The sequence below is a fragment of the Pipra filicauda genome, unplaced genomic scaffold, assembly GCF_003945595.2.
Source record: "Pipra filicauda isolate LSUMZ 115617 unplaced genomic scaffold, ASM394559v2 scaffold311_size1313980_pilon, whole genome shotgun sequence".
NCBI classification, from domain to species: Eukaryota; Metazoa; Chordata; class Aves; order Passeriformes; family Pipridae; genus Pipra; species Pipra filicauda.
The window spans coordinates 1,165,867-1,189,231 of record NW_024104434.1 but is presented as its reverse complement, the minus strand read 5'-3'; the positions used below and the strand labels follow the sequence as shown (position 1 = coordinate 1,189,231).

General features: G+C 43.2%; 1 protein-coding gene across 1 annotated transcript in view; it reads right to left on the bottom strand.

Annotated features, from left to right (window-relative positions):
- The window catches only part of TAF3 (TATA-box binding protein associated factor 3), a 117,420-nt gene extending 94,654 nt beyond the window's left edge, over window positions 1-22,766 (bottom strand). Inside the window, exons 1-2 of the mRNA XM_027739945.2 lie at window positions 22,529-22,766; window positions 11,873-12,115 (exon numbers count right to left, since the gene is read on the bottom strand). Of these exons, the coding sequence (XP_027595746.1) occupies window positions 11,873-12,115; window positions 22,529-22,694 (409 nt within the window). The 5' untranslated portion in view covers window positions 22,695-22,766. The remainder of the gene's footprint in view (window positions 1-11,872; window positions 12,116-22,528) is intronic.
- Between the last annotated feature and the right edge of the window lie 599 nt (window positions 22,767-23,365).

The following is a 23,365-nucleotide window of genomic DNA, read 5'->3' as shown; positions in this document are numbered from 1 at the left end:
TCCAAAAACTTTAGGCAGCATACATGTTCCTTTGAGTCTTGTACATGTGTTGTGTATAATGTGCTCTTTTTGATATTGAAAAGTTGCTAAGTTGTTCTCAAGCTGGAAGGGGTTTTCCATTTAGATAAGGCCGAAGCTACAGCACAGCACAAGCACATGTGTAACACTGGAGTCTGAGAGCAGCACAAGTGTTGGCCGTTCCACCAGGGCTGATAAGAACGATTCTATTTTACAGAAATCCTACTGTAAGTTATTTAACCCCAACATCCATTCTCCTGGTGGCACTGCCAGCAGCACCTTCCCACATCCCACACCTCTCTCTCACAGCAGATTAAAACCAGTTGTCCCCCTGCTTGGCTCTTTGCATTTAACCACTCTAAAAGTCCACCACCTTTTCTATACCTTGACTGCTAAAAATATCACATGGAAATTATTCTCTGTATTATGAACAAAAGCAGCTCTCATACACATGAGAAAGGAGGCAAACTATTTAGATAAAAAGAATCAACACTTCTATTTGTATCAGTTTCTTCAGTGTTCCGGAAGCACCTTTGAATCAAACACGGTTCTCTCCTCTGCAAACACAGATCTGATACCAGGATGGGCTCTACTCCCTTTCCTGGGAGAGCATAACAACCCTGCACTTATTTACCATCATTCACACATACAGGTCTCATGCTAACCTAGGAAACACACATGCACTGCTGGATTTACCCTTAAAAGAGAAAAAGCTATGCTTGCTGGATGCTTTCAGGGAACGGGACCTGGGCTCAGCTCATCATCACTTCCATTGCTGCTGAAATGCAGGACCCGTGGTTGGGAGGCTGTGGCGACTACTCGGTGGCACAGAACAGCGCCCAGCGGCTTCCCCTCCACGAATTTGAAACTGCTCGGGGCATTTAGGCTGGCAGAACTCTATAACCCAACTGGATCCACGCCAGCAGGGCTAACATGCTGCTCTTGAAAAGTGAGCCACCGGGGCTTTAATCACCACAAGTGGCAAGGACTTAATTTTTCATCTCATTTGAAATATGCCAGGCTCAACAGCAGACCGAGCTTCTCGTAAAATATCACCTCCTCATCAGCACTGTTTCCTGCTTCATTGGATTGCCTTGGATGTCTCCTGTGAGGAGTCCTGCAGCAACCCTGCTTGGCTGAGCCTGTGACCCAAGAAAATCTTAGCCTGCCACGGCAGGGCACAGGACACATATCCCACACACAGGACATGTGGATAATTGATAATCCAAAATTCAACCTCCAATTTCATCTGACATTCTTCACTTCCCATTCCCAAAATGCCCCAGTGGGGGCATTTTGCCTTTGACCAGGCAGCAGGGCTAGTTTTTAGGACCACGGCTGTAGCCCAGCATCCCATCTGTGTGACATTATAGTGTGGGATCTAGGAGATGTGATGGGAGTTCACCTCACCAGAGATGGACCAAATGTACCTGCAAGGAGCTCAGCCCAGTGAGCTCACTGAAGGGACATATATGGGAAGAAAAAACTCCTTAAATTGAGGGCCCTTTGTAAAAATGAAGTTTACCCTGAGATTTTGAACAAATTCAGTGTTTCAGCCTGAATCATCTTAAATTTTAAATAGATACTATGCATGAGCTGTACTCCGTGAAAATCAGCTCATCTAATGGAAGCTCGTTACCTGCAACATCAGCACTAAGATACTTATCACTTTTTAATTCACTCAAAGTTTACTTTCCCCAAGAGTCCTAAAAAAATACTGAATTGTGTGAATATATGCAATGTTGTGATAAATCCTTCACATGCTCTAGTTTGTAAGTGTAAGTGAGCTGTACAGCAACACCATCACAACAAAATTCAACATTGTTTTTCGAGCTCATCACAACCAGTGTGATTTTATATCATGGTTTTAAGGACTCTGGCAAAAAAAGTTAAGGTCTCATGCTACAGGAGGATATTTGGATGGCTAAATCTCACTAAAATCTAAATAGATTTTCACTTGTAATTCTAAAGGTCCTTAAAAAACCTCCAGACATCCCAACTCAACTTCCCTGTACAAGGATATGTGATTTTAACTGTATCTTTTATCTTAAAAAAACCCAGAGAATATATGAACATGTTTTGAGCACAATGAAAATATTTGTTTGTAGGATATTTTATACACCCCCCAAGAAAAGGTAACTGAATAACAGCAAACTTTGCTGAATTGAAAATGTAAAGCCTGTAATACAGAAAATTAAAACTATCGAACATGAGAATGGTAAAAATCCACCAATTCTCTTTAAAACAGCAAAAGAAACGAGTTATTTCTGAAAGCTCGGAGATGAGCTACCACCTCCATCTGTATTGTGATTTAAAATACTCAGAGCACCGAGAAAGCCCTCTTGAATGACTGTGTTAAAAGTTTCCCATGCAAACCCAAATGCATCCTTGTTTCATATTTAATTTGCAATAGGATCCCCAGCAGCTGAGCTGTGAGAGCTCCCCTGGCTGGTGCCGCACTGCCTGCTGAGCCGGGCTCCACACGAAGGCACCACACGATTGAAGCCTAAATCCTCAGAGCTGCACCTCAGCTCCCTTTAAAGTTAATCTGAACACACTGGACTCGAAAGGAAATGAAAAGTGAGTTTCTCTCCCTTCCTATGGCACCAGGACTTCCTGTGTTTTAGCGATTGGTCAAGAACTATTATTTCCTCCATGTTATTCCCAGTTGTGACTGTCAGACGCAATTAGTGTTGTCCGCACACAAGCGCTAAATGTTTGTTTAAATAAGCCTGGAACCAAAGTCCCACATGCACAGAAACCTGGAGAAACGTGGAGAAACTTGGAGAATATTAAGATTCAAGTATGCTGTACCTGAACGAACATGCTGCTCTAAATATTTAGAAATGCAAAGTTCGTTTGCTGAGATGAATATCCACAAAAATCTATGTGAGATAAGGGGTATTAAAAATTATTCACTCTCCAATTCAGGATGGATTATTTGGCCAATCTGTTAAGCTGTACCTCTCAGACACACAGGATCAGTACCATCCTCCTCCCCTCAGGGAAAAGAGCTCATAACGTTTGAAGAAAAGTATGCTCCATCCCAACGGTAGGAATACACATGAAACACAGAGTCTTCCTTTAACACAGCTCTGGAATGGGAAAGCAGCAGACATCAACAGTGCAAATGCAGAGGGCAAACAAGTTCACCAAAGAAAATAAATTAAGCCTAATGTTGCAGATTGTAAAGTGGCCAGAATAAAGGCCATTTAAGTTGTTATCGACCTGTTTTAAACACACACACGCAGAGTTGAACTTCAATTTATCTCTCCATATAAAATACCACCCCTGGCAGCGTGGCATCATTGCTTATAACCATGATTGAAACATTAATCTCAAACCAAGCCAGAGAACTTTGTGACTTACTGCATTACCACCTGAAGACCCACTGTTTTCCAGCCTTGGGCTAAGTGCAAGCCAGATCCAGCCCTGCTCAAGTTTGACATTGCTCCTCAAAAACACAGGTATGCTCTGGTAGGCTTTGCTTAACCGACCCAAACAATGCACATTTATACACAACACGCACACAGGGTTACATTTTACCCAGTCACACCATACACAGCTGTTCAAAGAAGCAGAATCCAAACTAGAGAAAAACATAAAAATACCGTCTTGTCAAGTCATCAGAAAACCATTAATGTTTCTAATGAGTGCAATTACAAAAATGAAAGATTCCAAAGAAACACAGTTAAAGATGAACTTTAATTATCCAAGCGTCTGGCTACATGAACCGGGGTCATGTCTCCAAATGCCTTCTCATTTGAACTCTGTTATCCACCCAACCTTACATCTCTCAGAGTCTTTCAGAATGAAATGGAACTGCCTACACACAAAAATAAGTTATCCCTTCCTAATGACTTACCCACTCACTAATATTCCCTTTAGCTGACAGTTGGAGAAAACAGGAACGTGTACCAAAGGTGAAAACTGGAAGAAGATGATCTCTAAGGTCCCTTCCAACTTCAACCATTCTAAGAAGATGCTGTAGTCAAGAGGTGTATGGTAAAGTTATAGTGCTTATCTGTGTGTGGCAAAAGACAAATAATTCAAATGAGCTTTCTTAGTCATAATTTTAAAAATTAGGAGGCAGAATTCCTTGGTCTTAACCTGGACCCTACCGCATTGCTTGTCTGCAGAAGTTTGCAATGAGTCATTAACCTGATTAATGCAAGAAAGATATGGGGTCCCGTAATCCACCCGTGATCTTTGTCTAGACAACGGCTTGTTCTGATGCTGAGATCAAGGTTAGGCTTGAAAATGTGCACATAAACACCATGCAATATCTATTCCCAAACAGTTCCAAGCATGTATATTTTTCACAGGAGGAAAGAAATGTTTCAGACACTTCAGAAGGGTTTAAATGAAAAAAGTTACCCCGCAAGTAACTCTTCTCTGGGCAGTTTCGTTACTCAGAACAACTGTCTGGAGGGTCAGCTCCTGAATTCCAGGTGTGGACCATTCCATGTGTCCATGAAAATGTCACAGCTGCTAATCAGCAGCAGGAAGATGCTTGCCTTGCTGGAGAAACTTAAGGCCACATGACTCAAAATCAGAGGTCTCAACTAATATGTTCTATTTCCATGTCCTTCCCAAATAATCCTCTCAAATACAGTACAAAATTAAGGACTGCTTGAATTATAAGATGTTTCTCTGAAAGTCTGGCACAAACTCCTGTGCAGGAGGGTAACAATCAAATTTGTGGCTTTGATCCCAGTAGCTAAAATAATTTTAATTTGTTTTTTAAGTGCCAGGAATTGTTAGTAATCACTGACATTTTCTTGAAGTTAAAGAATCCTTGGTGGCAGAAGTCAGAGAAAGAAATAAAACCATTTGAATTAAGAAAAACAGGAAAGGCTCCAGCATGAAGAAAACACTGAAAAATAATAAAGTTACAATGTCAGCCCTTAAAATAGGCCAGTTGTGCTTCTCTTTATTCCTGCTTTAAGCAGTGGCCAGACTTTCCATTTCCCCCTCCCTCTCTTAAGTCCCCAAAAATACTCAGGGTAGTCAGGGAAAGTCTGAGAGGCCTGAGAACAGTAACACCCAGGTATCAGACGATAACCTAATTTGAAACTTATGCTTTCAAAGGCACAAAGGTGTCTGATGATCCAGCTGAAATAAAATCCTCGAGCACAGGAGCAGCAGACAGTGCAGGAAGCGACGCAGGCGCTAAACAAAGTCACACATTGTCAGAAAAGGGAAAAAACTGATCTGACGTGACGAGTCAAGACAAGTGACAAAAGTTTTGCTGAAAAAGGATCAGTAGGAAATTAAAATCATGACAGCATTTCTGTTCAAAATACACAAGACAATAGAATCCTTTTATCACAAAGTCCCATTTTCTCCTCCGGTTTTATTCTAACCAAAATTGCAATTTGCACATCACAATGCAGCGAAAGGATCCATGACTTTCATTCCCATTCCATGTAAATAATTTACTGCAAAAGGCTGGCTTTTATCAGTCAACTTCTGCATTCTGCAGTTTTTATTTTTGAATCCTTAAGAATCACTAAAAACTTGTAAGTTATCTAAACAGGTCTGAAAACCAGAAAAATCTTTGTGAGAAGGTTTTAGAAGGACAATATCCACTTGAAGTCATGCTGCCTTCATTTCATTTGCTATATGCAGCAAATAAAGCCAGATAGCTAAAGAAGCTAAAGCAATACATTTTCACAATGCTGAATTTTTATAGTTAGTTTTACTAGCTCCTCATTATTACTTGCAAAGAAACCGGAGGCAGCATCTTTATAAAACTTATCTTCTGATTTGCTTCTTCAGGTACAGCCAGGTTCCAGCTGATTTATTTATTTTAAAGGATATAACACTTAAAAAGACCTCAACAAACAGAAGTCTATCACAAGCCCTCCCCTAAAAATCAAAACAAACACATTTAATCCATTTCCTCCATTCCCCCCTTTCAGTTGCCATTAAGTTTCTTAAAAAATAGCAAGAGTTGAGGGGTTTCTTTTCCCAAAGACATGAATTATTATTAGAAGTTAGGTACTAGTCTCCTAGAGAAGATAAAACAGTGTCTCCTCTGTTTCTGTAGTCTCTGGATCCCAGCTATGTGATTTGGTTTCTGCCACGAATAAAGTTTTACTACGGCACATCATTACATTGATTTTTTTTTTTTTCCCCCAAGTGCTGCAAATTAAATGAAGCTCTTCAGTGAAAGTCTATTTAACTTCCCATTTTAAAAAAAAAAACTTCCTCATTAAATCCTTTCTTGCAGGATTTCACTGGAAATTATGGTTTTGATTATGATACAACTTCTTCAGAAAAGGTAAAGATACAGTTGTCTTCCCAATTACAGCTTTATCAGCACGCCTTCGAGAAAAGTTATTTTTCTGTCTAATGGCAAGATTTAAACCAGGCACATTTTCTGTGCACTTTTTTTTGTTCCTGTCTCCTATTTTCCTTTTCTTCTTTGAAACCTGCCTCTCCTATTGGCTCTTTCCCAATGCCTTTCTTCTGGCTGCATCTCAAGCTTGGCTGCTTTTCTCATTTTGTCCGTTTCTCCTGTTGCCTCTCCCTTGCTGAGCTGCTGCAGATGTGAAGGCTCATTCTCACAAAAGCAATCAGAGTCTAACTCAGAGCACACTGCAAAGACAGCTAAAGGATGCCTGTGAATATCAGCAACCAGGCAGAGTGAGCAGCCAGGAGCAAAACCTCCACAGTCTGGCAGGGCTTTAACTCTCCAAACTGGTGACTACACAGTACCTGTTTGTTGAGGAGGGGTGGTTTCCTAACCAAGTGTACTGGAAAAGCTCTGTTGAAAAGATCATTGCTGCTTTTAAATCATCAGTGCAGCTGCTGGAACGAGGAGCAGTTGGTCTGTGAGGTTAAACTAGATCTGGGGAAAGGTAGAAAGGCTTAAAAACAGCAACAGTGAGACCTGTGTTACCGAAATGGGAAAGTGGATATCCCAGGATCCTTCTAAAGCCCATCATACACTGATTTACAAAGGAGGATCAGCTTTGTTAAACCGAGATTGGTCTGAGATCCAAGACTTGCTACATTCAGTTCTGGACCACAGCCACAGAAAGCACTGCGAGACTGAGGGGGCAGTGGCAATTTTAAAATCTGATCTATCTCCCACTGGAGCTTGACACTAATGCTTTATGTCACCCTGATGCTTAAGGCTTTATACAATTACAGTTCTAGCACTAGTAGATCCTAGACACAAAATCTGTTGCTTTGATTAGCACCTTGCTTCACCACCACCCCCAATTCTCATCAATTTGAATGTGATTTTCAGCATGAAAAAACTAGAGATGTGTTCAGATGATGTGTAATTTGACAGCTGGGTTTCCACACTTCCAGGTGGTTGGAAGCATCAGGTTTTGGCAGGAAACAGGTCCTAACATCACATCAACAGCGAAGAGGGGAAAAGGCAGGACCGTAAGAAGATCAGCAATTTTATGCTTTGATCTGACAGGGAAATAAAATGCTCTGACAGAAAAGGCTACAAATAAATCTGAATTTGTAAACCGTGCCAAGAACTTGTCCTGACTCAATGATCAGAAATACAACAGCAGTGCTTGAGCCCACATTACCAGGAATGAAAGACAACAACATTTCATGCCTGGTAAAAACGACATTTGTTTCCAGATCACCTTTAAGGGAAAGAAGCTGAACCTCTGGGAAGTGAGAGTGAAGTGATAAGAGGACAGAAGAGGACAGAAAAAAATGAAGCTGGAACTGAAGAGGAAGTGTGACTCCCTAACAGCTACCCCTTTTCCTCACAAAATATCTGAACTAGTGCGAAGAGAGTCTCATGCCTTCTCCCTCAGGCTGTGCTGCAGCACAGTTACAGTGTAAGAGAGAAATAAGGCTCTAATACAAATACCACAGGCTATGATCAGTATTGCAAACAGCAAAGATGTTTTCTTCAGTCTCCTGGTCAGAAAAACAGGGGTGGGCTGCCTGTGACTTCAAAAAGTCAGAAAAAGAGAGCAGTTGACACAGTGTGGTTATTTAAAAAAAATATAAATCATTATTATTATTATTATTTAAAATGAAGTAATAACAAGAGGCAGCAAGCACAGGCAGAAATTCATCCCATGAAGCTTAAAAATAAGGTCACCACGGCACAGGTAGGATTTACACCTCCTCCTTCTTTGTTTTAATCATGGAAAACAATACATATTCTTAAGGCATCAGGACTCAGGGCTCTCAACATTATCACAAAATGTAATAGTGATTATTATTAGCTATGGAAAAGTATCTGGGCTTTCTCAGCTGGCCTAGTTTCAGCACGTACTGTTTTGCTTCAAATGCAATCAACAAATTCTAAGAAGTTGATTTATTATTGCAAAATGTATGTTCCCTTGCATTAAAGCACAAGAAATAAAGCATGACCATCATGTTTTGCAACTAATTTATTTTTTTCTCCTTTTTTAATCTGTCTTACAAGTTTACCATGACATTTTAGTGACAACAGTGCTAAACTAACTCAAAAAACAAAAAGAGACTAATTAAAAATAGGCAGACAGCAAACATCATGATACATTGGCATAAAATTATCCCTTCAGTGTCCTTTGTAAAAATACTGCTAAAACCCCAACATTTTCCATGGCAATACTGAGTCAGATTGTTTTATAATATACAGAATTATATATGCAGATCCTCACAGTGCAAGCATTTGGTTAGTGCTTGCACTCCATATTTAAGCAAGAACATTTTCTGCCTTCTTGGAACAAAACTTGTACCACTGAACTGAACTTCTGACTGACAGAAATTACAGATCTTGAAAACTTATTTGCCTTCCTCCCTTTCCCACATCTTCAGGAATCACTCCAAGTTCTTTCAGCATTTCTTACGACTGAGTACATGTGAAGGAAATGGCTCCTCTTAGACCGGAAGGACCTTCTGCTCTTATGGATTCTCTGGCAAAGATAATTAAGGCATTGCTTGGGCTGCTGGGCAGACTCTGAATACTCTGAAGCACCACCAGTTCCAGAGTAAGTGGAAATAAGAAGCTGGTTACATGTGCAGAACTAAAGGACTTTTGGGAAGGAGGGCAGCAACACCTACTGGCCACTGTGCAGACTGAACACTGCTTTGGTTTGGTTTTTAAATTAACAAGATATTAAAAAAGCGTTTTCTTACTAAAGTCATGGCTACATTACTACTAAAATATATCAGCACTAGTAATTTCTGAATCCTATCAATAAATTAATATTTACAACATGAGCTGAGCTTCAATACAAAACAGGACATAACAAGTCTTCCTGACAATTCCTTTAAGTGACTGAATAATTTACTTTACACAGTCTAATGTGCACAGTCTTCCTTCATTGCTAATTATTGCCTACTCAAAGCAACTCAAATGTTATGGACTGCACAATATGAGCAGCAGCATGGTTTTCTTCCTACTCTATGAAGTATTGCAAAGTGTTTAAACAGTTGCTGCAATTCTTATTTTTCAAATGCATTCCTTTAACCTGCAAAAGTAAGTTTTTCTTCAAAATTTTACTTGGAATAACATAAAATAAAACATAAACAACAGAGTTTCTTGATTCATCTCACTCCTTTCAAAAACAAACAGTGGGGCACAAAATACAAACGGCATTTTCAGAAAACACTTAATTCAAAATTAAAATGTCCTCAACTGTATTTTAAATCAACTACAACCAATTTGCATTCAGCAGTTGTATTTAATGCTTGCTCTAAATTTTCATTTAAAAAAATATTGTATTCATTTTTTGAAGTTGTGTCTATACGTCCTCTGATACACTAGCCTTAGGCATCAGAAGTTTTCCTGGTTCTCATCCAACTTTGGAAATAATATCTTCTTGCTTCAGGTGTTAAAAGGATTCATACATTATTTATAAGGAGTGCTAAAATCTAACTCCTGGATCTAACTTGCAAGAGAAAGAGTATAAAAAGTTACATATACAAAAAAAAAAAAAAGCACAACTGTCCCCATTTCAATTTTTAGCCTCTCTTTGTGTGTAGTGTATTGCCAGGCTGAGTCTGGAACACTCATCTCTCCCACCTCATGTTCAGATATTTCTCTGCAGCTGCTTTGAGCCTTGCTAGATTTGACTTTTCTTGCATATTTGAGAGTATGAAAAGAAAAACAACAACCCCAACTGGAACACTGCTGGGCAACTCGTTACATTTCAAAGATGCTGGATTTCTCTGACAGAATGGTGTTTGTTTATCTCCCAAAAAATCAGGCTAAAGAAAGAAAACAGAACAGGGTGCTAAAATCCCTATTCACTTCTCAGTGTCTTCTTCCTTTGTACTCCTCTCTTATAAATGTTGTCTACATATATGATATTTATATTTTGTTTGCCTCTTCCTGGTTTAAGAGAGTTCATCATTAGATTTTAAAACAATCCACTGAACAAACTTCACATGGGGGAGCCTTTAGGATCTCCTTCACAATTTAAGGAAACATTTATGTTTTGAACAGCAGTTCCATTTCCTGGGTTGTATTAAGGCAAGAGACACTGAAAGACTATTGATCTATAAAACGTAGCTAAAGGAAACAGAAAAGTAAGGTTCTACAGAGCCTCAGAATACTCACCAGCATGAGTAAGTCCTCACATTGTTACTGGAATGAGTAAATTTGTTCACTAAACCCACTGTACCTGACAGCCTTTATACCTCAGATACCTGTTCCTGACTACAATTCCACTTAGTCTAACTGGAGCACACAGCAACTGCATCCATCCAGATGAAGAGGATGCTTGAAAGCCTGAACACACACTTCCTACAGCTCGATAAATCCCTGGAATGTTGCCCCATGCAATCCCTGTAGCAGCACAGCAGTGGATTTCCTTACCCAATAAGGTGTTGTCACTTATGTTCATCTTTACTTCGGGCAGAGTTTTTACACCTACTTCAATGTGCAGACTTTGAGACCTTATTTCTTAAAAAAGAATAATATGCATAATAGAGCATGATATCCATTCTGTCCCCACAAAATTATAAGTTAAATACCTTAAGCAGATTGGACCTGTTCTTTACACTCTTTTGGAGAACATATTATATTCTTTTGGGATTTTTTTCTACGAAATCCACAACCTTACATATATTTATTTCCATACGAAGTACAGTTGCGTGCTGTTCACTGTTCAAAGGGGAAGTTAGACTAGGTCATGTTTCTTAAAGCTTTAGATCTTATTAGCAATCAAGTGTCATGCAGCTGAAAAATAAAGAAAATAGTTTTGCTTTTTCCACTGCCACAGTTAAAATTCTCAGGCAAATTGCAGCTCAAACCTTATGTATAGTCGGTTTCACTGTTTCCTCAAGCCTTGCTTCTGTGAGAAAGAAAGGGAAGGAGCAGCTGGAACAGTGATGATGAAACCCTAATCAATGTTAGCAAAGAGAATTAAGAGCAAGTACAATGCTTCCAAACAACTCCTACTTCCGTATTCAAAGATGAATTTAACGGGAAAATGAGGTTTTTTCTGTTTGTTTGGTTTGGGGTTTTTTGGTGAAATTTGTTCCAAGGAAGAACAAATAGCTGTCAGGAGCAGAGAATGCTCTGCAAGTCTCAGCAGCCTTCCTTCTTCTACCTTTACCAAATCACAGAAGCTCTTGCAGTTTGTGTGAGAGGGAGGCTGACACAGAAAAGGTAAAGCAAAGCATTCATTTCTGTCACCTGAAAAAATTTAAATGCATCACAGAAACAGGTATTAACACGGTGAATTTTTGACATGAGGTAATCTTGAAGGAAAGTAAAAGAGTGGAACACGAACTTGCCACAGCACCACCACCTGCTTTGCAATCGTGCGTGTGAAACACCCCGTGGGTCCTTCCCGGGCCACTGCTTGAGGATGCACAGAAATATGCAAACACAGGGCCCAAAACTTAAAGCAAAGGATTAATTTCGCACCTTCTTGAGAGGAGACAATGGGTGGCAGGTAATCAGGGATGTACTCCTTCCTCTCCTCTGCATCCTTACTTCCCGGCTGGGGAAACTGCAGGACATTGTTCTTGCTGACGGGAAACGAAGGGATTTGATGTGCAAAAGTGACAGGTTCGATGTTGTGGATGTAATCTTCCAGCTCGTGCAGGTTAACCCCCATAAGCTTGAAGGCATCACCTACGTCATCCAAAATTGGATCTGTGCGGCCATCTGGAACGAAAAAAGCCAGCAGAAGAACAACATTTTTGCAAAAATTCAGATTAAAAAAAATTGATCTGCGCTTAGAGGTTACAGTCCCACGGCTCAACACCAGTAAGGGACATAAATTACTGCCCCACAGTTCTACCAGGTTTACTTTCAGAAGTGTTTGGTTTTGACCCATATGACTTTGTTTCAAATCATACCATTAAAAGAACTGCACCTCAGGGAGCAAATGGAGCAAAAATGAGGGAGTAGCAACAGGCAGCTTTACCTGGCAACAGCCAATTAACATCGTGCAGTACCACTTAGAACAGTTTTCAATTTCTTAATGTAAATTCAAATTAACAAAACAAGCCCTTAATATGCAGAAAACGCCCCTTTATCAGTATGTAACAGATCGAATGTCATTTTTCAACCTAGAAAACAAAAAAAATCTCATTTTGTTGAACTGACTGCAGTTTACAAAGGGGAAAAAAAAAGGTGTCATGTATCTCTTGATAACAAGAATACTTCATATAGTATCTTTCCACCAGATGAAATCTACAGGCTTCTTAAGACTATGAGCCACTTCACCTATTTGTTAGATATACCTCCTGGATAAAAGAGGTATATTAAGTACTGGTCTGATGAGAGAACAATATTTTATACTAAACTTTAGGGATTAAGTTCCTAGGGTGCAACTTAAGTTTGACTCTACAGCAAAAAAATTCTTCTTTTCCTTACAAAACACACAGCAAAGCCTTAGTTGCCAGGAAGTTGGGATCTTTATTTCATATGATCTCCAAGTACACCAGTTTCCCTGACCTGAGAGAGGAAAATCCCTCTGAAGGCCTCCGGAGGGAGAACTGGACACCTTTTGCTTTGGCAGCCAAGGCACTGCTTCAAGTCTCATCCTAACTTCACACAGTAACAACAACACACACAAAAAAAAGAGATGCCTTAAACCCCAAACATGATTTCTAATTCCATAAAATGATACTGAATGATTACAATTCTGCAGAGTTGGCTTATGAAGATATTACATCCCTACATGATGATAAGCTGCGATTTACTTTAAAAAGTAATTATGGCAAAGCAGCCCGTGCCTATTGAAGGAACACAATGGCTATTGTGGAGCCCCAGCTTTGGAGAACGGGGGGGATGCTCTTTTGTTTGTCCTTTAACCTAATCTCTTCTTGGTTTATCTTGAAGCTGAGCAGGCTGGTTCTCACATCACTGGATGAATTCAAACTCCCGGCCAACTCCCGCCTGCAGGTACATTTAGAGAATAAGAATTTCGTTCTAGAATTTCCCTTCTTAGTCTCGCAGCGAAGATAAGGATAATACTCAGATTATGGGCTTGATTCTCAGCTCTCCAACACTGGCCTCTTGTGTGACTCTGGGCAAGTTGCTTGTGTTTTAATTCTTTCCACAGCTAAAAGGAAGATCAGAGCAAGTTATCCCCGTCTGTATTTAGAATGTGAACTCTGCATGACCAGAACCATCTCGGAGTTTGTGTTTGTGTAATATTTGTTACAAGTGCAACACCAGTTTCCTCTGCACTCCAGGGACAGAGAAATGTGGAGACTTGCATACTCATATACAGGAGGATATCACCCCTCTGGAGGCATTATGAGATCCTATTAGATCTCAAACAGAAGACTGCTTTATCCTTTAAAAATTAAATTTATATAATTGACACAGAGAAGAAATTTTGTGCGGTCACTTTTAGATGCTCTTGAGGCTACGAAGATCCCTGCAAACTTACTGAACCATTTTAAAGGTGTCAAAACTCAACAGATACAAACAGGTAAAAAGAAAAACTTGGGGAAAATCTTTTCAAAGGTTTTTTCCTAGATCTGCACGTGATCTTTTCAACCTCCAGAACAGGGTACTGACGTGACTAGCAACTGCTAAATGCTATAAAGGACTTCTTCCTACAAGTGCTTTTTAAGAACACATGGCAGAGAAGCAACTACTAAGTGTAGCCGAAGCATGGAAATATTTCACAGCTGTATCAAGAAACAATTACATGTGTTAGAAAGGGGGTTCAAAAGGTAACAAAAAAAAAAAACCCGAAAAAGATTCAGTTTTCCCACAGCTTTGACATTTGCCTCCAAAGAGACAATGCCAAGCCATAAGACTGATTAAAAGCTAAAAAAAAAAAATGTTTAAACCTGCAACTGTCAGAGGGATGAAAAGATGGAGCAATTAACCCTTCTTTTCAAGACAGGGTGTCCCTGGTGATAAAACTGTTTGAAAAAAGTTTCAGGTCTGTATCTGTACCTGTATTTAAAATCTAACTTAATTTAAAATCAATTGGAAATATACACAGCACAAAAATGCATTAAATGTAATGCCAGGTGATTCATCAAATAAAGGCTTTACACTTTTATTTGAACAGTTTAGCATTCCTCTTCTCTCTCCAGTTTAATTTAAAAAAAAAAATAAATCACTACAATAGCAGAAGCCAGACACATGAAAGGGAATGCTGACAAACATGTAACACTCTCTCCTGGTGTTTCATTCAGTCTTGGGGCTTTTTTCTGAAGGTAAATGGTGCCCCAGAAAAAGTTTAACCTGCGCATACTGAACTTATCTCAATATTCTTCAAATATCAGTTTAAAAATTCAGATGCTGAAGGCTCCCAATGAAATAATTAATCCAGTGTCACACAGCAAGTCAGTGCCAGATCACAAACAGCCTCAGAGCTTTGGTTTCCAGTCTCTTGCTGTTCCTTAGACCACAAGACTTTAAACACTATCTGTTGTTCAGGACTGGGAAGAGGTGGAAGGACACAGGAATAGCTCATCAAGCCAGTTACAACTCTCTTCCTTCCCCTGCAAACAGGGAACTAAGAAAATACCTCTCTTACAAGTTTTCAAGCTGCTCTATGTCCCTGAGTGGGAACTGTGCTCCATAACTGGTAGAGCTGTGGCAACAGCAGAGCTAAATTAAGACCATTTGGTCTCAAAACAGCTCACCAGAGAGCTGTAGGAACACCCCTGCAGGTCCCATACTGTCAGCTTCCCTGAGCATGAGAATGAACTCCGGGTGAGAAAACAGATCCCAAAGAAGTCCAGCACCGAAACAATGGACAAAGAGAACCCAGGCAGAGCTGAGCATTTGGGTAGAAAGTCATCTAGCCCTCAACCCTGCTCACCATCACCTGCAGATGAACCTACCTACCCACAACGAAAACCAAAGCAAACACAACAAGGATGGTGCACTAAACTCCCCTTCAGGCGAGGTTTTGGGTTCTGGGGAAAAGAAATTTTTTGAAGCTACTAAAATTTAGTTATTTTTTCAGAAGGCAGGAGAATTTCTCCACCAAACAAGCTGGCCAGTGCTTACAACATCCAAAGGCACTGTGAGGGGGTGTGGGAACTATCTTACTTTCCTTAAATTCATTCAGTAGCAGGAACAGCTGACTTCCTTTTGTCAAACTCACTCCCATCACCTCCTCCTTCCTCGCCCAAAGTTCATATGAATCAGTGAAAATTTAACGAGCGAGTAAGCACAGAGCAGAAGAGCTTTTAGTTTCATGCCAGGTTTCTCAAAGGAAGCAACTACAGTTCTGTAACAAATATAGTGAGAAAAATTAATGAGTCATCACCCATGCAATGTGTACCTGGGTTATAAATAGCTCAGCATTCCCCCTCATGGCTGCTATAAAAGAGATTTTAAAAAATTTTATTTTAACCAGCAAATTATTAGGTAGAGCTCCTTGGCATTTTAATTACAGGCTCTATCACAGATTCCTTGTGCTCCAGCACATCACACAACCCTGCCACACATTAACTACACGTGTATCTACACCCGGCAGTCACTCCAGGATAACTGTTTCAGGGAGACAACACACTGCTTCCATCCAGCATCCACAAAAACAGCCAGGAGCATACACAGTGGGTTATTTAATAAGTATAGATGTCTTACTTGAGTGCACTTAAGTGGGAAAAACAGTGCTATTAATGTAGTTACCAGTCAGGCAAAAGCATCTTCTTGTTATTGCTGCTCAGAGTCTGCTCCTTCTCCCAGTAACCTCATAAATGTCAAGCAAAAAAACATGTTCACCCTCTTTATCAGTGGCCAGCAAGAAGTTAATTAGTTTAAAAACATCAACATTTAAGGCTATTAGGACATAAAGAAGTACAGTTGTTATAACAAATGTTATGGGCCTGGGGTAGATACTCGTTACAAAGTCATTCAGCAGCAGCAGAGGGAATCAGCTCTTTTAAACTGATCATCAGAATTTAACACTTTGATAGAGATTGTTATTGTAGAGTGGTAAGACTGAAACGACTAAAAAAGAAAAAAAAAGAATAGAAATGAAAAAAAGATATGAGGTAAATTTGACATTTAATTAGAAAGAAATAAAAATTTTGCCAATGCCAGGTCAATTCTCTCCCTTGTGGTAATTCCTAATGAAAATATTGGTCTGCTGTTTGCATTCTCCCAAGAAAGTTGCTATAATTAAGTAAAGTTTTCCTTTACAGGAGGTTGTGCAGTGACATTGGAGCAGGTTTGGAGCCAGTTCTACCTTGGCAAAACATTTTGCAAGATCTGTAATTTTTCCCTCTAGTTATAATGTTGTGCTCACCAGATCAGAACCTGTCTTTAAATAGAAATGCACAGTTGTATTATTAATATTAATTTCAATATAGTAATATTATCTATATTATGTATATATGCCAATATAATTAGTATTTAGTCCTGCAAGGAGCAGGAAGTTGGACTCAATGATCCTTATGGGTCACTTCCAACACGAGATATTCTGTGATTCTATGATTACATAAAAATAATCTTTAAAAAAGTAGTCAAGCAATAAGAAGCCAAAGACCAACTTTCAAACTTTATTTCCTCACTGTCAGCAAATTTCAGCAGAAAATACAAAAATAAAACCACAGTATATCCAAACACAGGCTCAAGACTGAAAGCTGAAGGAAGGAGTATTGGAAAACCCACTTCTAGATCCAAAAAAGTTAATTACCTAGTTTTAGCAGCAGATAATCTAAATCTGTGCTGCTTAAATATGCCCAGGTGCCCTCAGTGAAGTGAAGTAGCTTCTATCTGGCTGGTTTTTAGAGCAATGTAATAGAAAAATCGGGTTTTGGGGGCATAAACCATGACTCCCCTCCTCATCACCCCCATGAACTGCACTCACACGAACGCACTGGGAACCAAACTCCCTCACTGGATGTGTTAAGAGGTAAAACCCAACATGTTCTGCATGTCTATAACCCCCCACCCCACTGCCAAGCTGCATCAGCTAAATTCAGAGCAAACAAAGTAGACACTGGTCTGTCTTCACTGGACAGCTCCCCAGCATAAAAAAACCCAGCATACACAAGAAAATCCAGAGGAGATAACCCAAAGCACCAGCTCTGCCACCACCTCTATCAAACCACGTGGAACTTAAGTGCAAAACCAAGTGGCACATAACAGGGAACTTTTCCCTTTTCACCTCTGCTTAAAAAAACCCAACGATAACAATTTGAACTCTTAGAAACCACATCACGATACTTTGTTTTGTAACCCAAAACCTTAATTACATACCCCAACACTGGTTTTCAGATATTTAACTTAAATTTTAGGATAAAAAAACATGTGTGAAGCCTACAGCATATTGAATAGGCTTTCTCTTACAAGCTTTCCACAAATTTGAGCAGCATAATATGGTGTAGTATAAGAGGAAAACCCTGATTTTCTCGCTGTAAGTTCACCCTCTCCTCCACCCCCCACAGAGTATTCAGAAGCATTTCACGGCATCAAACACATCTCAAAACCCGCTTTGCAAATCCTTTTGCCTCCCTTTTGCAGCCACAGAAGCTCCCATCAACCACAGCTACTGCAAATGCAAAGAAACAACAGCAGAAAAGTAATGAAAATCTTGAATGCAGCTCTCCTAATGGGATGTAACAGCTGGAACAAAGATCTAACACAGCTGGGAGAGCCATCATTTTCTTCTGCAACTGAGAAAACACGTGAGCTGCGATGACACGCTCCTCAGAGCGATACCACAGAGCCTCAGCTACGTCAGAGTAAATCCATTCAGTTTGGAACACAAAGATCATGTCCCTCAGCTGACAACCCTGCTAACTCAAACCCCACCGGTTTGACTCCGAGATAACGCACTGACAATAAAGATGCTACAATTGGAATTTAATTAATTCTACTTATGCAAAACCATGGCAAAATTCAGCTCATTCATCCAGAGCTGGGTTTGCGCAGTAACTTATTTTAGGAGCAAAAGGAAACAATTCTGAAAAAGGCAGGGAGATGTCAACTGAGTATTAAGATGTCTTTTTACAAACCTTTTTAAAGAAAGAAATACAGGGATCATTTTAAGAGAGGTAATACAAAAAATACCATATCACTGGCATGAAAACAGCATATTTCCCTTCTCCTCCAAAAAAAAAACCCTGATAAAAATGCAACAAACAAAAGACTGTAATACTTGTTGTACTTTTCTCCATTCATAGAGGGGAAAAAAATGCCTTTCCCCACTTTCAGTAAGCAAATCCAAAGCAAGAGAGGGATAACCGAGCTCTATGCACTTCCAATCCTTAAGCACCAAAAGGAAAAAGTGACATTTTCACCATCTCTTCATCTTTCCCTCCCAGTCTTAGAAACACTGCAGCACCTGTGGCAGAGGCAGCTGAGCTCGGGGGCAACGCTGCCCAACAACTCATCTCTTCCACAAGCATCTTCCTCAACGTCTGTACTGACCCTATCAAAGGACAGCTCTGACCAAGCCTAGGTGAGCTCCTTTTTCACCTCATAACTCAGTTCTCTCAAACCCTCTCTGTTGCCTCCTTTAATCACTTTACAGAGCATTTCTGTTTGGATTGAGATACAAACTACAGAGGTGCAGCAGCTACATTTGTGCTGCTGGGGGACACGGGTCAATATTGCACAGTACCATTTCCAGACTAACGTGCTCTCAAATTTGGGGAAAGCTTGTACAAGGAAACCTATTCAACCTAGAATTGAAATCCAAACAGTTTGCAGCACTGTTACTAAGTCCCCCCTGAGCTTGGTTACACTGGCAGTGCCAGACTTGATCTCAATTATTCCTGAAATGCGGAAGCAGAGGCAGGACAAGGTACCAGTACGCTCAGCTCATCACTTTGCTTTTCCAGGGATCCCTGGAGCAGCAAAAACTTCTGCTCCAGAGAAGGAACCTGACCACAGGTAGCAGCACCTTCAGGCCATGGCTGCTCCTCTCTTGACCAAGCTTGGCTCTACACACTTTCCAAAATCACTTTTGCACAGAAACATGCCTGTGATACTCCTACCACCCACAGCTGTGACACCTCCTTAGCACAACTTCCACAGCTGGGACAGAAGTGCTGGCAAACTTTCCCACTGGTGCATTCCAGGGCTGCCATATCCTTGTTACCTCTCCCATAACCTCCAGCTGCCCCCAGCACATTCTCAGAACTGGTGGTGGCCATGGTAGCCCCAAATCCACCATCAGTGAGTCACCTTCTCCTCAGCCAGCACTTGAGGTGAGCAATCATTTATCTATCCCAGCTCCAATTCCTGATTGCTCTAAACACCTTTCCCACTGCCAGACCCAACTGCAGCAGCTCCAAACTCTGCCCCAGAGGCTCTCCAGGAGTTCCCCCTCCACCTATGACATGTGGAGCAGCAGCAGCCCACAAGCCCACAGCACCCCAGGATGCCAAAGGAAGGGGGAACACGTCCCTCTGGGCACAGGAGACACAAGCAGCCCTGTCTCTCCATGTGCCCACCTCTCCAGGGCACCCTTGTTCATCTAATCCCTCCACTGCAGGGATCCTCCTTCACCTCCCCCTCAGTACTTACAGATCCAGCAGGAGCACTGGCAGCCCCACCTCTGCAAACACATCACTGCCATGTTACACCCTCTCTGCCCCACATGTAGGGTAACAAAGGTCTCCACACACACAGACCAGTGACCCTCCAACCCCACCGACAGCCTCAGCCTTGCTCGGCATTCCCCACAACATTCCCTCTGTTCAGACCTGGCAGTGACCCTGACAGCCTCCCTCTCCCCACAGACTGCTCCCTCCCCAACCCCTCCCTGACCCATCAGCACCCCCTGCCTGGCATTCCCACACCCAGCAGATCCCTACCACCCTCTCATTCCCACTGGCAGCATTACTGACCCAGCAAGCAACTGGACATCCCATCCTCCCCCAGCCCATGTTCTGCAGGTACCAGCAGGACATCCAGCCCCTCAATACCTCCACTGCTCTGCAAGGATACATAAAACCCCAGTGGACACACAACTGCACTCTGTGGCACTCCCAGACCCAGCAGTGGTACTCACTGTCCCTTTCCCATCCACAAACACTCCTGTGGGACCCAGCCAGCAGTCCTCACACCAACTCCCAGACCTCTCTTCTTTCTCTACTCCCACTTGGTGTAAACTCATCCCTTCCACGCTTCCACCCCAAATCCAGTGAAGCCCTGGGAATCCTGCCCCCACCATCCCTTCTTCCCCACAACCTCAATGGCAGCATTGGCTAAATCCAGTCCCCCACATATCCAGCCAAACCTCTTCCACTACATCCACCTGAGGGCATTCACACCTCATGCCACATGCACTAAATGATCCCCAGCCCCATCCCTCCCTTTCTGCACATACTCCACACCTCCCACATGCAGCCCTGTCACGCTCCCACATCCTGTGCACTACACCTCCATTTCCCCCAAAAACACCTCAGTGCATCCCTGCCTTCCCACATTCCTCATACACAAGTTCCCAGAGCCACAGTACCATCATTTCCCCCCTGTACAGGCACATCCCCAGCCTCAGGTACCTGGCCCCATGCTGCTCTGCTATATGTCAGTCCCTGCCCACTTCCATACACGTGCATTCCTGACATCAGGCACCACAGCTCTGTGTCATCCCTGACCTGACACAGCACAGGTACTGTGCATCCCCAGCCCTACACCTTCACACCTCCCCTTGCACAGGTGCACCTCCAGCCCTACAAACTCCCCCCTTTCACACATATTCCCAACCTAGAGCACTCCAGCCCCAGCAATAGGGCTTTCCAGCCACATCTCTCCCTCCCCATGCACCAGGGAGTCCAAACCCTGTGCCCTCCAGCCTCAGCACTTCCCTTTGTGCCAGAACCATGAACCCTACGCAGATCCCCATCGGCAGTGGGCCCCCACAGCCTCCTCAGCTTTGCCCCTAGGGCACAGACCCTGACCCAAAGATGAGCCAGGACAACACAGCAGTAGCACCATATCCTCCCATGTGCATATCCTACATGGCAAAGGGACTGGTTGCCCCTTCTCCCCTCTAGATCCAGAACACTACAGCCCCAACAGTAGGGACAACAACCCTGTCTCCCCCTCCTGTACACTGCACCCCAACACCCTGCACGCTGTAGCCAGAGAGAGAGGGACAGCAGCCCCATGTCCTCACAGCCCAGACCCACTGCCACCGAGCTTTGTTTCCTCCAACTCCAGCCCCACAATCCCAACTCCTTGCCCATGCTCAGACCCACTGCTCCACAGCCCTCGCTGGCAGCAAGGACCCCATGTACCAGTACTGCCCTATGGCCTTCCCCCCATCCTCTCAGTCCTCTGCACTGTTCCACAGCACAGAGCCCCTTCATCTTCCCCCCAGCCCTCAGCACTGACCCACAGGCTAATCTCCCCCATACCCACATCTCGCACCTGCTGACCCACAGACCACCTTCCCTACACAGCCCCACAGCCTGAGCCCTGCACTACCCCTTCAGCCTGATCTCTCCCAGGCCCACTCCTCTCTGTCACAGACCACTTCCCCCTGGTCTCTCCCTGCAGACCTGCCCAAATCCCAGCTCCCCATGCCCTCCTGAACTCCCCACAGCCCCCACCTCCCTGACCTTCCCCTGCCAAGCACCCCCAGCCCTTGGCACTGTCTTGACAACCCACAGATGCCCTCCCTCACCTCCCTACTGATACCCCAGGCCTTCCCCCACAGACCCCCTTCCCACGGGCCCCAGGGCTGCTCAAACCCACCTCCCCGTGCCCTCCCGCCCTGCCCAAATCCCACCACGCCACATCCTCCTGTCCTGCCTAAATCCCACCTCCCCGTGTCCTCCTGCCCTGCCCATAGCCCACATCCCTATGCTCTCCTACCCTGCCCAAACCCACCACCCCACACTCTCCTGTCCTGCCCAAATCCCACCTTCCCGTGCCGTCCTGCCCCGTCCCCCAGCACTGCCCTAATCCCGAGCCCCCCTGCCCTGCCCCAATCCCAAATCCCCCCGTGCTCCTGTCCTGTCCCGCAGCCCCAGCGCTGCTCCCTTGGCGGGATGGCCGGGGCTGGCAGGAGCTCACGGAGCCCACTCAGTCCGGACTCCGCTCAAGCAGGGCCACCCCCAGTGTCCTCCCAGGGCCGTGTCCAGCCGCATCCCCCCTCCCTGCCCATCCCCTGCCCCGTCCCGCACTCACAGAGCTCGCAGTAGCGGTGGCAGCCCCGGCCCAGCCCCTGCAGGTACCGCTGCAGCACGTCGGTGAGGAGGTCGCAGGCCGAGACCTGCACCGAGTCCCAGCCGAGGGCCTGGCAGATCTGCGCCACCGACACCCGCAGCAGCCAGCGGGAGTAGGTCTCGCACATCCCGCCGGGGCCGGGGGCCGCGGGAGCTCCTCACGCACCGCCCGCCATCGCGGCCGCCGCCGCCGCCATCTTGGCGCCCGCCAGGCAGCGCCGCTCCAGCGCCGAGCGCATCGAGCGGGGCGGGGCCGCGGCCGGGAAACGCCTCCAAGGAATCCCGAAAATCGGCGCTGAGGGGGCGAGCTGGTGGCGGGATAATATGAATGTGTGAGTATATAAATATCTCAATAGCTCTAAATTTAATCTTCCCTAAGGGAACTTACAGGAAAGATGGGACAAGTTTACAAGAGCATGTAGTGACAGGGCAAGGGGGAATGGCTTCAAACTGAGGTAAGGTTTATATTGGACATTAGGAAAAAAGTCTTTACTGTGAGGGTGGGGAGGCACTGGCACAGGTTGCCCAGGGAGGTTGTGGCTGCCCCATCCCCGGAACTGTTCAAGACCAGGTTGGACGGGGCTTGGAGCAACCTGGGATAGTAGAAGATGTCCCTGCCCATGGCAGGGGGTTGGAACTGAACGAGCTTTAAAGGTCCCTTCCAAACCAAACCATTCTTTGATTCTATGATATCTATAATTAATCTAAAGTGAATATAAATATAAAAATATATTTATCATAAATACATGACTATAAATATAATATATAATAAATATAATATATAATGTAAATGACTATA